The sequence below is a fragment of the Gekko japonicus genome, unplaced genomic scaffold, assembly GCF_001447785.1.
Source record: "Gekko japonicus isolate JY-2015 unplaced genomic scaffold, Gekko_japonicus_V1.1 scaffold4692, whole genome shotgun sequence".
Lineage (NCBI taxonomy): Eukaryota > Metazoa > Chordata > Lepidosauria > Squamata > Gekkonidae > Gekko > Gekko japonicus.
Window position 1 is genome coordinate 50,907 of NW_015164345.1, and position 14,427 is coordinate 65,333.

Consider the following 14,427-nt stretch of genomic DNA (forward strand, 5'->3'; position numbering starts at 1 on the left):
CTTGCCCCAGTAGCATATTGGTACTTGCTCCAGTAGCATATTGGACACCTTCCGACCTGAGGGGCTCATCTTCCGGCGTCATATCTTTTAGCCTTTTGATACTGTCCATGGGGTTTTCTTGGCGAAGATACTGGAGTGGGTTGCCATTTCCTTCTCCAGGGGATCACACTTGGTCTGAGTTCTCTGCTGTGGCCTGTCCGTCTTGGGTCACCCTCCACGGCATAGCCCACAGCCTCATCGAACCACGCAAGCCCCCTCGCCATGACAAGGCAGTGATCCATGAGGGAGAGGCAGGCATGGTATAAATATAACATCAAGTTTTAGTTTATACCAGGCAGGCATAGTATAAACTAAAACTTGATGTTGTTATATTTAAGTGTGTTAATAGATACTTTATTGAGTCTTGGGCTTCAGTTATTTGGTACTTTTTAGGCACAGCAAATGCTGCACATTCACCACTGAAATTCTGTGATAGGTTATTTTCCTAAATATTTTGTTCCCAATACTAAGGCAGTATGTTTACACTGAAGACTGGGCAGAAACTATGACTACGCCTACAATCTTTAACACAATTTTAACTTTCCGTGAATTTAGTGGTTCTTAATCAGAAAAAATGGGCATAGGATTGGGATGTACATGATGTTAACTTTGACTCTTTGGCAGGTAAAGTGACAGGTCTTACAAAATTTAAAATCACTGATTTAAATTTTTTTTGTGTTACTTTTCCGGTAGTGTTTATCACATCAGTGTCATATTCTGCCTATCTGTAGGACAACACACACAGCAGCATCAAAATTAACTGAACTTTATTGGCAGCTTTGTAGTTGTGTATTTAAAATAAATGGTTAGTTAAATTTCCCAAAATATTTCAGTTTTCCTGCAGGATCTGGAATTATCTGTATAAGAAAAAACAGTGTTATAAAAATGAGGCCAATAACATATTTATTATAACAATTTCATTTATATATATACACACCCACACACATGTTGAGACATTCCAAAGTAAAAGAAAGATCATGTTGATTAAAGGATGAATATTAGTCACACCTGCTTTGAATTATTTGCTTAAATTAACAGTGTATTCAAGTGCACAGAGGTACTAAGTTACAGCTGTTCTCTTGGCCACCACACTGACTGTAGTGTCAGGTTTGACATAATTAAACACATGTAGAAGGCATGATTACAACTGTCACTGTACTTCGTGTACCTATATACTGATTTGAATACACTGACAATTTTGCATAGATGATATGTAAAACATTTATCCTACCTTTCTTTCCAAAACAAGAACCCATCTTTGTGAGTTCTATAAATTAATTCAATGCATAATTTGTCTATGTTTGACAACAGTTTTACTAAAACAAAATAATATAAGTGGGCTTTGGAACTTATATATCGCTGTATATCACACCCATATAGAAAGGCACTAGAACACAATTATTTGATCATAGAAGAAATTACTGCACTATTTGTGAAAGCAACCAGCAATCAGCTCTTTTCATGCTGCTTTTTGTTTTATGCTGCTTTTATACCTTGACATGTTTTACTGACTTGTTTTAATTGTGAGCTGCCTTGAGCAGGTTCTGGAGAGGTGGCATATAAATGTCGTAAATAAATAAAAACCCTGCGAAGTTCTCCTAATAACAGCTGCTTGTGAAACTAACACCAAGCAGAAATTTACTAGAAATAGCAGCCAGAATGCAAAGGGGCCCACATGCGCAAACTGCTTCAATGCTCAGGATAGGTAAGTGGGTAGGAAGGTAACTTCCCCTTTGGGTTACATTCAGTTGCAATATCCTGTGGGTAACAGTAGAGTAGACCACAAAGACTATAGCCAGAAGGGACAGGGCCGGCTCACCTGCTAGGCGAACTAGGCATTTGCCTAGAGCGCGGGCCAGCCCTTAGGGCGCCAAACTGGACCTGCCTGCCCCCTCTGCGCCCTCCCTGCTGCTGGGACCGCCACTACAGTGGCGGTGGCTCTCCTGCAGGGCGTGGCGCTGCCCAGGCCCTTCGTCCGCTGCCCCACCACTGCTGCCAGCTTCTCCCCCGCCGCTGTGAACTTGGGCCCAGCTGGAGCGGGGACTTGGGGCAGGGGGGGAGGCAAGCTCTAGGCAGAGGTTCAGGATGGAGGGTCGCCCCCCAGGGTCCGCGCCCACAGAAGTCCGGAAGGGACTCCCCCCCCCTTGAATGAGGATTGCGGGAGAAGGAGGTGGCTTCTGGCAGCCCAGCCCCCCCCCGCGTCCGAGAGAGGGAGAGTGGCAGAGCGAGATTCCGGTCACAGGGCGCCAGTTCTAAAAAGGTGAGGATCCGGCGCTCCCTGGGCTCCTCCCCGCTGATCGCCTTTTTGGGAATTCTTCCGGAAGCCTCAGCTTCTGAAAGAAAACTGACCAGATCAGAGACAGAGGCCGGCGGCAGCCTCCTCATTCGCTTTTCAGGGCCGCGGGAGGAGGAGGGTCAGAAGTGAGCCCCGGCGGCCAGGGGACAAAACCTGGCTCTTCCCCCCGACCTGGTGGTGGAAAGACGCGACGAGAAGGGGGGGAGCGCTTGTGTGGAGCATCTGCGCGCCGGCTGGGTTGTGGGGATCGAGGGCTGCGTTTGTCGCCGAGGAGCCCGGGGGAGGCAGCAGAGCTGCTCCGGCTGGGTCCCCCGCGGGGACGCTCGCCTTCCCCCCCACCCCCAGAGACCTGGAGAGGAACCGAGAAGGAGGAAGAAGCCCGCAGCAGCAGCAGGAGGTCCGGCCCCAGCCATGTCCACCTCCGCTGTCTTCATCCTTGATCTGAAAGGCAAGGTGAGGCCAGCCAGCGAGCCCCTCGATGGTGGGCCCGGGCAAGGGTGAGGCTAGCTTGTAGCGCCCGGTGCCCCCCCTTCCCAGGCATGTTTCTGGGAGGTCTTCAGGCCCCACCGGGAGGTTGGCATCGCCTGGGGGGTGCGGGCGCCACAAGCTGGCCTCGCCTAGGGCACAGAAACACCTTGGGCTGGCCCTGAGAAGGGAGATTCTAAAATGTTCTTGTATTAGTTAAACCAGTGGCAAAAAACCATCATACTTTAAGACTCAGTATTTCTGCACTCTATAATGGTTCTGACAAATGGCAAATAATTTTAAAAACCAACAAACCACTCAGACAATAATCTAAAGGAGCATTTCTTAGGGTCTTTGAGGGTTCTACAAGGCATCCATGAGCTCTCTGCAGGTCAGAGGGCAAGCTCATCTTGTGCTCATCCAACTAATGCGAAAATGGAATCCTCTGTTTTCTAGGAACTCTCCGCCTTAGAGGGCAGGAATCAACTTCCCAAGCTTTCAGAGGGTGGAAGCTGGTACAGCTTCCAGATCAGCTCAAAGCAATGGCAAGAAAACATACTAATTAGGATCAAATAGTTTAGTCCTAAGAATTCTAACTGGCTGACTGACACCAAGGAGGTACCTAAGACAGACATCATAGCTACTTCTAGTATAAAACTGAACTGGTTTTCACTCTCTTTTCCAATGAGCAGGGTTTTAACAGAGACAGAGATGCCACTCTGCAATAATAGACAACAGAAGTTTGCAGTCCGAAGTTGAGATTCTGTGAGACTCTGGTCTTTTACTTTCTTTGAGCGGCTTGGAAAATGTTTCCAGGCCTCTTATGACCCGTGTTCAGCTGGCCTTGGTGGTGTTTAACCAATAAGGAAACGTCTTGCTGTCTCTGGCACAAAGTCCCTTCTGTTTAAGGGGTGAGATTCATTAGAACCTGATTCACAGCCTTTTGAGTTGTGGCCCTATAGAATCAGCTACCCTGAGGTGTAACACTTGTGGGCCATATACAGACAACTCAAGACATTTTATTTAAACTTGCTCTTGAAGTATAACTGACATAGGTCTCACTGTATTGTTTTGAGTCTCAAGAAGGCATGCAGTTTGCCATGGTTGCCTGAAAGGCACTTTCAAGTTTACAGCAGTTACCAGTGAATGAGGGGAGAGTTCAGGGGCAGGAGGGAAATCAGTGAAAAAACGTAAATGAAAATGGGGGTCTACAGTTTACAAGAATTAAAGAACCACTGCTCTAAAAACTAAATATGCTTATAACTCACTAACCAAGGTGTGGTAAAAATGTGCTTACTGATATAAGTTACCAGGACAGCAAAACTGTTCAAAGTTCTAATTCTAGGGTTAGTAAAACCTGCCATAATGCTAATACTTCATGAAGTCGCTACCTACAAATGTAAGTTCCTCTTGGAAATATGTAGCTCTTGCTGTTCCCCAGTGAGTGAAATCTGGGCAACTTGCTAGAAAATTAGGAAGAAATAGACTATGTGAAGAAATAAAACAGCTCACAAATTTTTGTTCTGAATTACTGTGCTAAGTCACTGCTACAGCAAAACCCTGGGCACTAGCTTTCTAATGCTAAAGCACCTGAAGGTGGTAGTAGTACATCTTTCAGAAGTCACTAAGGAATATTAACACCTCAGTAGATGACTCAAGCCCTGAATGCCACTAGTTCAAATGGGGAGGTATCATAATGAAAAATATATAGAGCTTGCAAAATGTTGTTTAGGATTATGGGTGAATTTTTACTTTATGCAGTCGAGCATCCAGAACACTGCTTTTGGCCTAACAATTACATATGCTAAGATAATGTAAGAGCAATTTAGAAAAATAGTATAATAGTAGCGTTCTGCCAAAAAATAATATAGCATGCATATCAACCCTTATTTGCCTGGGTCCTTATTTGTAATTTCTGGGTTGGACCTTGCCACATTGATTCATGCGATGGTCACCTCCAGACTGGACTACTATAGTTCACTCTATATAGGGCTACCCTTGAACATGCTTTGGAGACTGCAGGTGGTCCAGAATGTAGCTGACAGGTTGTTGACCAGAACATCATGGTCAGCTCATATTACTTCAATTCTGTGGCAGCTGCACTGGCTACCAATTAGTCTCCGGATCCAATTCAATGTGTTGGTGTTAACCTTTAAAGCCTTAATGGTCTGGGATCCTCATACCTATGGGACTGCCTCTCCCATTACAATCCCCTGTGCTCCCTTTGGTCATCGTCCAGGGGCCTCTTGCAGGTGCCCAGCCCCAGGGTGGCTCGGTTACCTGTCACCAGAGGAAGGGCCTTCTCAGTTGTGGCCCCGACCCTATGGAATGCACTCTCAGATGATACTTGTGCCCTGCCAGATTTGCTTAGTTTCTGCAGGGCATGCAAGGCTGAAGTGTTGGTGTTTGGGGGGTAATCTGTAACAGACCTCTTGTGCCCTACATCCGAGGTGGTCTTTCCCGAGACAGGGACACCCCAAGTGACCTCTGAACCTCCTAAAGCAGTACCCTCATGAAGCCAAGCTTGGTTTAAACAGTGGCTTTTGCTGGAAGACTAGGAGAATCTCATCTTGGCTTAATAACACAGGCCAAGTGAGAACACACGGCCAGCTGCACTGCCAGAATATTCTCCATCCAAGCAACCCCCCTCCCTTCTGTCAGCTCAGTCAATAAGGACTAGAATGGGCAAGTCTCTGCCCTTGCCTCAGGCATCTTCTACTGATCAAATGGCCAGTCTTTTGTCTGTCAAATGTACAGGCAGGTAGGGACAAACAGCCTCTGGTCTGTCCCATTGTCATGAAAGGAGTATATTGCATGGTTCCTGCCCCTCTAATCCTGTTCCACTTGTATGTCAGGAAATACCTTCAGAATAATCCTCATTCCTGTCTCCATATATTTGTCTAAAATATCTGCATTCTGATACCTCTGCCAGACTATCAAGGTAAACATTAACTCTTCATGTCTAGTGAACGGTCACCCATTCTGGTTCACCCGACCACACATTAAGGAACATCACTGCCATTGTCTGGTACCTGGGAAATGCCAGACCATGCTATTGTTCCATAATGGGAATCCCATCAACCCACTGTGAAACTAGCCACCATACTTCAGCATACCCTTGGATACGTTTTGGGGTATAAATATACTCAGTCCTGCACATGCCCAGTGTGATAGCTGGGCAGGCACAAAACTATTACCACTGATCATAACTCAGGTCCTGCATGGTCTTGCTGGTCAGGTCCACTCACTTCCTCCCTACAACCTCTGGACCTCATCACCTCTATCGATAGGTATAGTATCACCTCCATCTTCCCCATCCTCTCTATTTGTCTGTTAACTCCTTTTTATATCTCCTTGTATGTTTGCAATCCTTGATTTGCATGTAAATATCCAAATTATTATTTTTCCTTAATAAAACCCATTTATCTTTATAATTCGGACTGGTTATTGACTCTACCAGGGGTCTTAAAAAAGGACTATCTCCATAAACACAGATAGCCAGATCTCACTATTGCCCCACCTCTTGCTAACTCTGCCTTTGATCCTAGTTCCCACAATCAAACCAAAGGCTAGAATATTATTTAATAAAGCTGGTAGGGGTAAAAAATCCACATCTGGGTTGTTTTTGTTAGTGGTATGGTGCATATATATATGTTGTAATAGCTTAACATTTTAATGTTTTTAATTTATATGTTACCTGTTTTATGTTGTTTTTACCTCATTTATATGATTTTAATGTTGTAAGTCACAATAAGACCCTTTGGGTGAACAGCAGTTTAAAAAAATGAATACACAAATAAATAAATAAACAAACCCAACTTACTGTTTCACTGCCAGGTTTCCAACCAGCAGGGCATACTGAAAAGACAACAAAATAAGTTAATATGGTAGCTATCCTCTTCACCCCCACCTTGACATCCCTATTCTGTAGATCAGACCAATTCTACCCAAACATCTATTATTAAAATGAGAAAGCATCTCTTTTTCTGCAAATGTGTATTATAAGAATTGGCTAAAAAGTTCACTCCCGTATTGGAAGCAAAATTCATACAAGCAGAAAGTGTACTTCAGAATTCTGTTAACTATAACATACTCATTTATGACTTGGCTTAGTGCTACGTAGTTTTTTGTTGTAGAATCTGTCCTGAATTCTAAATAACAAGGTATTTCAAAACAAAGATCTAAAGGTAATCAGTTAATAATTGGCATCATTGTACTCTCATATGCTTTTAGTTTCTTTTTGTTTTCAGACAGGAGAAAAGTTACCCTGCATACAAGTGTGATGAAAGTTGTGGGAAATGTAAAAATTTAATTACTGAGCAAAAAGATCTCCAGTGTAGAGCACTGTGACCAATTAAAGTCAAAATGCAAGCCTGGAGTGGCCAGTTCTCCAGTATCATATGACTTCAGGTAGGAAAGTTACACCCATACAGACCAATGAAGAATGGACGTACTCACAGCTATCACACTGGTTTTGTAGTAATTTCCACTCATCATATATAGGGGGATATAATTACCTGAAGTTCAAAGCCCTCTGCAGGCTATAAAATTTTAGAACTGCTAATCTTTGGAGTAAAAACTGTAATGAGCCCAAATTCTGGACTACCACAAAATGCATGGCTAGTTCAGTACCTACAATTACATGTTTCAAATACTAAAATATTTAAGGAGCAAGCACCTTCTCCATGTTTGTCAGTGTACTGGAATGCTTGAACTAGACGAAGAGTTTCATCCACAGATCTGCCAACAGGTAGGTCATTCATTGTTATTTGTCGAAGATATTTCTTGTCATCTATAATGAAAAGGCCTCTGTGAAAAAAGTGAACAAGGGATATGTTAATCATTGCTCTGCTCAGATATTGATTTGTGCCAGGTCCAAGTCCTCTAAGAACCTAGATCATAATATTTGAGATTCCTCTAGAGCAGTGGTGGCGAACCTATGGCACGGGTGCCAGAGGTGGCACTCAGAGCCCTATCTGTGGGCATGCGTGACATCGCCCCAGCCAGGCCCAGACCATCATTAAAGTGTCGAATTCTCTGCCAAATAATTTTAAGTAAATGAAAGCATTTGGGATTGCTTTCCTTACTTTGTTTGGATCATCTTAAGTTAATGTATGAGTTGTTTTTTCTAAAGTAAAACCTCAGTATTCAGGTTAAATTGCCATGTTGGCACTTCGTGATAAACAAGTGGGTTTTGGGTCGCAGTTTGGGCACTCGGTCTCTAAAAGGTTTGCTATCACTGCTCTAGAGCTTAATTGTATATCATTATGCAGTCCTTTGGATCACTGAAATAACTGTTTGATTTGCTAACTCCAAACACAAGGTCTGTTTTCTTGCCACCTCTAAACATTCCAGGTAGCTATCAATTCTCCCTCTAAGCTGTGGAGTCTTGTGAGCAAAAATTCTACTTGGTGAGCTGCTGGCATTCAAGTGGTGAATGAGCGATTTGGCAACTGCATGAATTAGTCTGCTCTGGAGCCATACTTCCTGAGCTAAGACCAAAATCTGTGAGCTGGAGGCTAAAAAATTGTGAGCTAGCTCACACTAACTCATCTTAGAGGGAACACTAGTAGCTATGATGATCCAGTAGACTGCTGTTGTAAGATTAATTACCTGAACCTTGCTACTTCCCCTCCCCCCAAACAAAATCTGGCATGAGGAATACAACAGTAATATATTGCAAGAGGATGCTAGAGAACAATGAAAATTATACCTGAGAGCATGACCTTGATCTTCCAGATAAACTCCATAATCCTTTGCAATCTGGTGTGTCAAATCTGAAAGGAGTGGTATCTTTATTGGTCCCAGCCCTCCTTTTTTTCGCGGAGTATTGATCCTATTACAGTACAAAGACAACCAAATACTTGAGGAAGATGCTTTCACCACAATATATGGACTAGGTCTCACCAGTGGAACTGGGTTAGCCATCATTCTCCTTTCCCCATCAGCATCCTGTGATCCCCCGCAAGCTAATGTTGGGGGTCACAGGACTCTTGTGGATAAAAACACAACAGGGGTTTGAGAGGTATGCAGTGACGAAGTGAATCAGCTGAATCCTGAAAAAGCTGGCTAGATTCAACCCTATGCATTGAGAAAAAAAATTCTTAACAAAAGATAAACATTGCCATGTATGATTATCGGACTTAATGTCAATGATTTTTTAAATTACATATAGGTCCCGGTCACACGGGCAGGAAATTGCGGGGCGGCGGGGGGGAACGTGGCTGTTAGCCCCGGGGCTAAAACCCGCGCGGTTGCTCGAGCAGACCTACCGATCAAGGTCCCGTGGTAGGGGAGAGGTGCTGATCACTCCACAGTCCTGCGGCGCAGCAAAAAAGTGGGGCGCGGGGCAAACGGGTTGGTTAAAAAAAAACAACCCTCAAATGTGCGCATGCTCCCTTGGGTGCTTGGGTGCATCCATGGAAACTTTTAAAAAACCTTTTTCCGAGGGGACATGGGTGGGCGCCGGAACTACCACCGGAAACGCGATCAGACGCCCGCCCTTGCCCCGCGGTTTCAGGAAACTAGTACCTCCAAGGTACTAGTTTTTTAATGCGCATCTTCCGCGGGAAGCCTCGGGTTCGCCACGGGAGCTTGACGCTTCCCAGATGTGGCGGTGAGATTGCGCCCAGAAAATCCGCCTATCTTCCGTCCCTCTAGCGTGTCTAATGCTCCGTGTGACCGCAGCCATAATGTATTAAAGTTCTTTTTTTGACCAATGCATCATGTTAAGATACATTTATTTTAAGTAACAAATGTAAACACTACCGATGACAACTTTAATTGTGAACAGTGTTTCTTGGGCTATTGGCACATAAGACATAGTAGCTGCTTCGAGATGCAAGCCTGCTGACTTTCATTTTGTTTTTTAAAATATTCATAGTTATTATATGGTTCCCAACTGTGCTTAGAGAAAAGCAGGCTAAGAAATATTTTAAATAAATAAATGTTTTAATTTTTACTATATAATATGTCTATTAAAATTTCTAGTTTTGCATGTTATATACTGCATTTCAAGTTGTACTTTCATCCTCTCCACTCCATGTGTAGATGTACTGTGCAACCAACCCCTTTTTCCCTCCTGGGAACAGAACTATGCCCATGCAACAGCTGCAGGCACCTAATGACAGGTATAACAGTTCAACCGCATAGGAACCTGTATTTTCTAAAAACATTTGCTATTTTGGCCATACATTCTAACAAGCAACTGCTAGTAATTTGCACAAGAAAAACAAGCATACATACCATGCTAAATGGGTGAACTGTGAATCAACTGAACAAGCTACCACTTCAGTGTTTATTGCTCTGAATTGTTCAATTCTGTCACTGAAGGCAAGTATCTCTGTTGGACACACAAATGTGCTGAAATATAAAAATGGAAAATTAATTCTAAATTTAACATAGCTCAAAAATAGTTTCCTGATTAGCTACTTTACAGAGAACACTTAATCTGTTCAGTGAAGTGTTCTCTGTAAAGTATGCAAGTTTTCTGCAATAGATAGAAATCAAAATATTATCATTGCATCTCTTCCTTTATATTAGGAATTCAGCATCCAAAATATTTCTGCTAGCAATTGCAGTACTTGTAGTGCCTTTTCACATACCAGAATAATATACTGTGTGACCTGTTGGTAGAAAAACATACTAAAGACTTATGTGCAGCTGTAACAAGTACTAGAATAAAATATTAAACTAAAACTGCAAGTAATGATCATAAAATCTAAAATCTTCTGTATACTAAAACTACTGAATTTGTCTTTCATTTTTGGAAACTGGTCAACCCATTTTTTTCTTGGTGCTCTATGGAAGCAGAAATGCTTAAATTCAAGAATCTTAAAGGGATTGAAGGTTTCTCCCAATTGCTTTAAAATATAAGTACTGAGGTTAATTTTTAACCTGATATATATTGCACAAACTTGCAAAACATGTATGTTTGATTGGGACTTCTACAGACAAAACTATTTAATTTACATTTTTCTATATGCAAAAAGTAGACATGTTTATTTATTCCTTGCAATTGGTACAGATTTTTAAAGTAGCAAATACCTGCTAAATCTCTCGATAACCAACAAATTCAATACTGTCAAGGTATGTATGTATTATATTTCAGCAGTTTTACTTACAAGTCAAGAGGATAAAAGAAGAATACAAGGTATTTCCCTTCATAATCTGATAACTTCAGTTCCTTAAACTCTCCATTGATGACTGCAGTTCCTTCCCAATCAGGTGCTGGTTTAGAAACTAAAAATTTAAAAAACAACCACCACTGCTTTAAATAGAATTATAAAACGTCTGTACACATGATGGATGAGTACATGTTTTTCACTTTAAAGACACAATCCTGGATGTTTACCAGTGAACAAAGTGGGAAAAGCACTGAGTGCTACAGCAAGAACAGTGAATTGGCAGAGGAGGGGTGATTTCTGTTGATTTCTCCTAATTCTGCGTCCCCACTGCCACCCCATGCCATTCTGTTCCCAAGAATTCCCCAGGCCTCAACAGCAGACTTCCAGAGGCACAGGAGGCTGTGTAAGGAAAGAAGAAGAGATCTATTCCATGAACTATTTGTTAATCGTAAGATGTAAATTTTCATTTTTCCCCCCAATGGACGTGTTCTACACAGAATAAGATATATGCGAAGAAATTATTGTAAAGTGGCTGAAAAATGATATTGCAGACATGCATAAGTTTATGTTTCTGTGTGCAAAATCTGTTGCTTTAGCCTATATTCAATTACAGCCACCCAGTTTTGCAACCTGAACCAGTTATCAATGCCACTGAAAACAAAAATTCTGGAAGGCTTATGACTACCAGCCCAAGTCTGACAAGGAATAAAAGAAACAAACAAAGAAGTCTTTCAGTGATAAAGAGATAAGTAATTTACACTTAATTATTGCACTGTTTCCAGTGACAATCTAAAGCCTTTGGCCACAACTGAAAGAAGCCCACAAAAGATCTGCACATGCACAATGTCACTTGCTACTTTGCAGAAAAAGCAAGCTACTTTTGAAATAAAAAAGTGACTTGTGCATTCTGGAGCAGAAGCAGCAAGTGAACCTCTGGATGTACTAATCTTGTGCATGATATTATTTTATATGATGATGGCCTTTGTAAGTCATCTGTAACTTTGGTGGGAAATTTCTACCAGGGCAATTTAATCCAGCATTTCTTTCAAAAAGCAGCACTTTTGGATAAAATTTTACAAGTGAAGTTCAATGTACTTTGGTACAAAACACCATTCTGCTATCTCAGGCTTCTTTTGACTGACATCTGATTTTGGCTCCAGTCATGAATGTTTTCCCTTCTGGAAAAAGGAGTCTGAATTTTCTCCCTTCCCTCTCCATTTTAAACCAACAGGCTTTGTCTGACGTGTCCTTTGCTCAACGTTACCATCAACTGAGTCTAGGCAAATAAAAGCAAACGTTTGGAAAAAAAGGGGAGGAACTGATACGGCTGGTTTCAATCCCTTCTCACCACCCTACTAACGGGGAGGGAACCCCACTCTTCGAAATTGTTTTAAAAACAATTTGATGTTCGTTTATGCAGGGTCTCCCGTATAAGAATGGCTATATCTCCCTCCCTCCACCCTTAAAATTGAAGCTGGAGAAAGACTGCAGTTGTGGGGCGTTCCCCCCCCCTTCTTTCCAGCAATGAAAAAGACAGAGGATGAGGAGACTAGGGGAGAGCGGCGGCTCTAGTCTTCTTCCTACCCGTTACCCCCGTTTTTCGCTTTCAGGCCACGGCTATTTGCGGGAAGCGGGGTTCTGTGGTGCCTCCCCGCCCCCTTCACGCACTCCCCCGAGTCCCCCCCTCCCCCGTTGCCTTTCCCGGCGCGACGACGGGCCTTTGGGGCACCTACTCTTGGCCTTGCTGAGGTGGAGGGAGTGGTCAGTGACGGGCATCCGCAATGCCTCTCCGGGATACACCTCGCCCCCCGCGTAATAATGGCACTTTTCGTCGCCCCAGCCCCGGGTCGCCTGCTCTTCGGTGGTTCCCGCCTCCTCACTATATGTCGCCGCCATCAGAACCAGGAACGACCAAAGGGCCACGGATGGAGATACCGGCCGCAACCGCCTTCAGCATGGCGTTGCCACAGAGGGGTGGCACCGTGAATTCTGAGGTTCAGGCTGTGTCTACGGACAAGGCATATTATTTAATGGTGATGTTAGGGTGGCACAGTGCAAAAATCGTAAGGATCCATGAGGATCCGTGGGTCATAACCATGTTTTTCAGCATGGCGTTGCCACAGAGGGGTGGCACCGTGAATTCTGAGGTTCAGGCTGTGTCTACGGACAAGGCATATTATTTAATGGTGATGTTAGGGTGGCACAGTGCAAAAATCGTAAGGATCCATGAGGATCCGTGGGTCATAACCATGTTTTTCAGCATGGCGTTGCCACAGAGGGGTGGCACCGTGAATTCTGAGGTTCAGGCTGTGTCTACGGACAAGGCATATTATTTAATGGTGATGTTAGGGTGGCACAGTGCAAAAATCGTAAGGATCCATGAGGATCCGTGGGTCATAACCATGTTTTTCAGCATGGCGTTGCCACAGAGGGGTGGCACCGTGAATTCTGAGGTTCAGGCTGTGTCTACGGACAAGGCATATTATTTAATGGTGATGTTAGGGTGGCACAGTGCAAAAATCGTAAGGATCCATGAGGATCCGTGGGTCATAACCATGTTTTTCAGCATGGCGTTGCCACAGAGGGGTGGCACCGTGAATTCTGAGGTTCAGGCTGTGTCTACGGACAAGGCATATTATTTAATGGTGATGTTAGGGTGGCACAGTGCAAAAATCGTAAGGATCCATGAGGATCCGTGGGTCATAACCATGTTTTTCAGCATGGCGTTGCCACAGAGGGGTGGCACCGTGAATTCTGAGGTTCAGGCTGTGTCTACGGACAAGGCATATTATTTAATGGTGATGTTAGGGTGGCACAGTGCAAAAATCGTAAGGATCCATGAGGATCCGTGGGTCATAACCATGTTTTTCAGCATGGCGTTGCCACAGAGGGGTGGCACCGTGAATTCTGAGGTTCAGGCTGTGTCTACGGACAAGGCATATTATTTAATGGTGATGTTAGGGTGGCACAGTGCAAAAATCGTAAGGATCCATGAGGATCCGTGGGTCATAACCATGTTTTTCAGCATGGCGTTGCCACAGAGGGGTGGCACCGTGAATTCTGAGGTTCAGGCTGTGTCTACGGACAAGGCATATTATTTAATGGTGATGTTAGGGTGGCACAGTGCAAAAATCGTAAGGATCCATGAGGATCCGTGGGTCATAACCATGTTTTTCAGCATGGCGTTGCCACAGAGGGGTGGCACCGTGAATTCTGAGGTTCAGGCTGTGTCTACGGACAAGGCATATTATTTAATGGTGATGTTAGGGTGGCACAGTGCAAAAATCGTAAGGATCCATGAGGATCCGTGGGTCATAACCATGTTTTTCAGCATGGCGTTGCCACAGAGGGGTGGCACCGTGAATTCTGAGGTTCAGGCTGTGTCTACGGACAAGGCATATTATTTAATGGTGATGTTAGGGTGGCACAGTGCAAAAATCGTAAGGATCCATGAGGATCCGTGGGTCATAACCATGTTTTTCAGCATGGCGTTGCCACAGA

General features: G+C 43.7%; 1 protein-coding gene across 1 annotated transcript; it reads right to left on the minus strand.

Annotated features, from left to right (window-relative positions):
* Positions 1-816: 816 nt before the first annotated feature.
* PRDX4 (peroxiredoxin 4) lies at positions 817-12,869 on the minus strand. The gene is made up of 7 exons (XM_015408869.1): positions 12,660-12,869; positions 10,924-11,041; positions 10,046-10,162; positions 8,514-8,636; positions 7,479-7,609; positions 6,624-6,658; positions 817-896 (listed from the first exon to the last, which is right to left on the minus strand). The coding sequence occupies exons 1-7, from the start codon at positions 12,820-12,822 to the stop codon at positions 846-848; spliced, it is 738 nt and encodes a 245-aa protein (XP_015264355.1). The 5' UTR covers positions 12,823-12,869; the 3' UTR covers positions 817-845.
* Positions 12,870-14,427: the final 1,558 nt, after the last annotated feature.

Coding starts and splice junctions, on each gene's coding strand:
- PRDX4 (XM_015408869.1), bottom strand. CDS start 12,822: ATGGCGGCGACATATAGTGAGGAGGCGGGAACCACCGAAGAGCAGGCG. Junction 6,659..7,478: donor CACTGACAAACATGGAGAAG/GTGCTTGCTCCT, acceptor TTGTCTTTTCAG/TATGCCCTGCTGGTTGGAAA. Junction 897..6,623: donor GGAAACCTGGCAGTGAAACA/GTAAGTTGGGTT, acceptor TTTCTTATACAG/ATAATTCCAGATCCTGCAGG.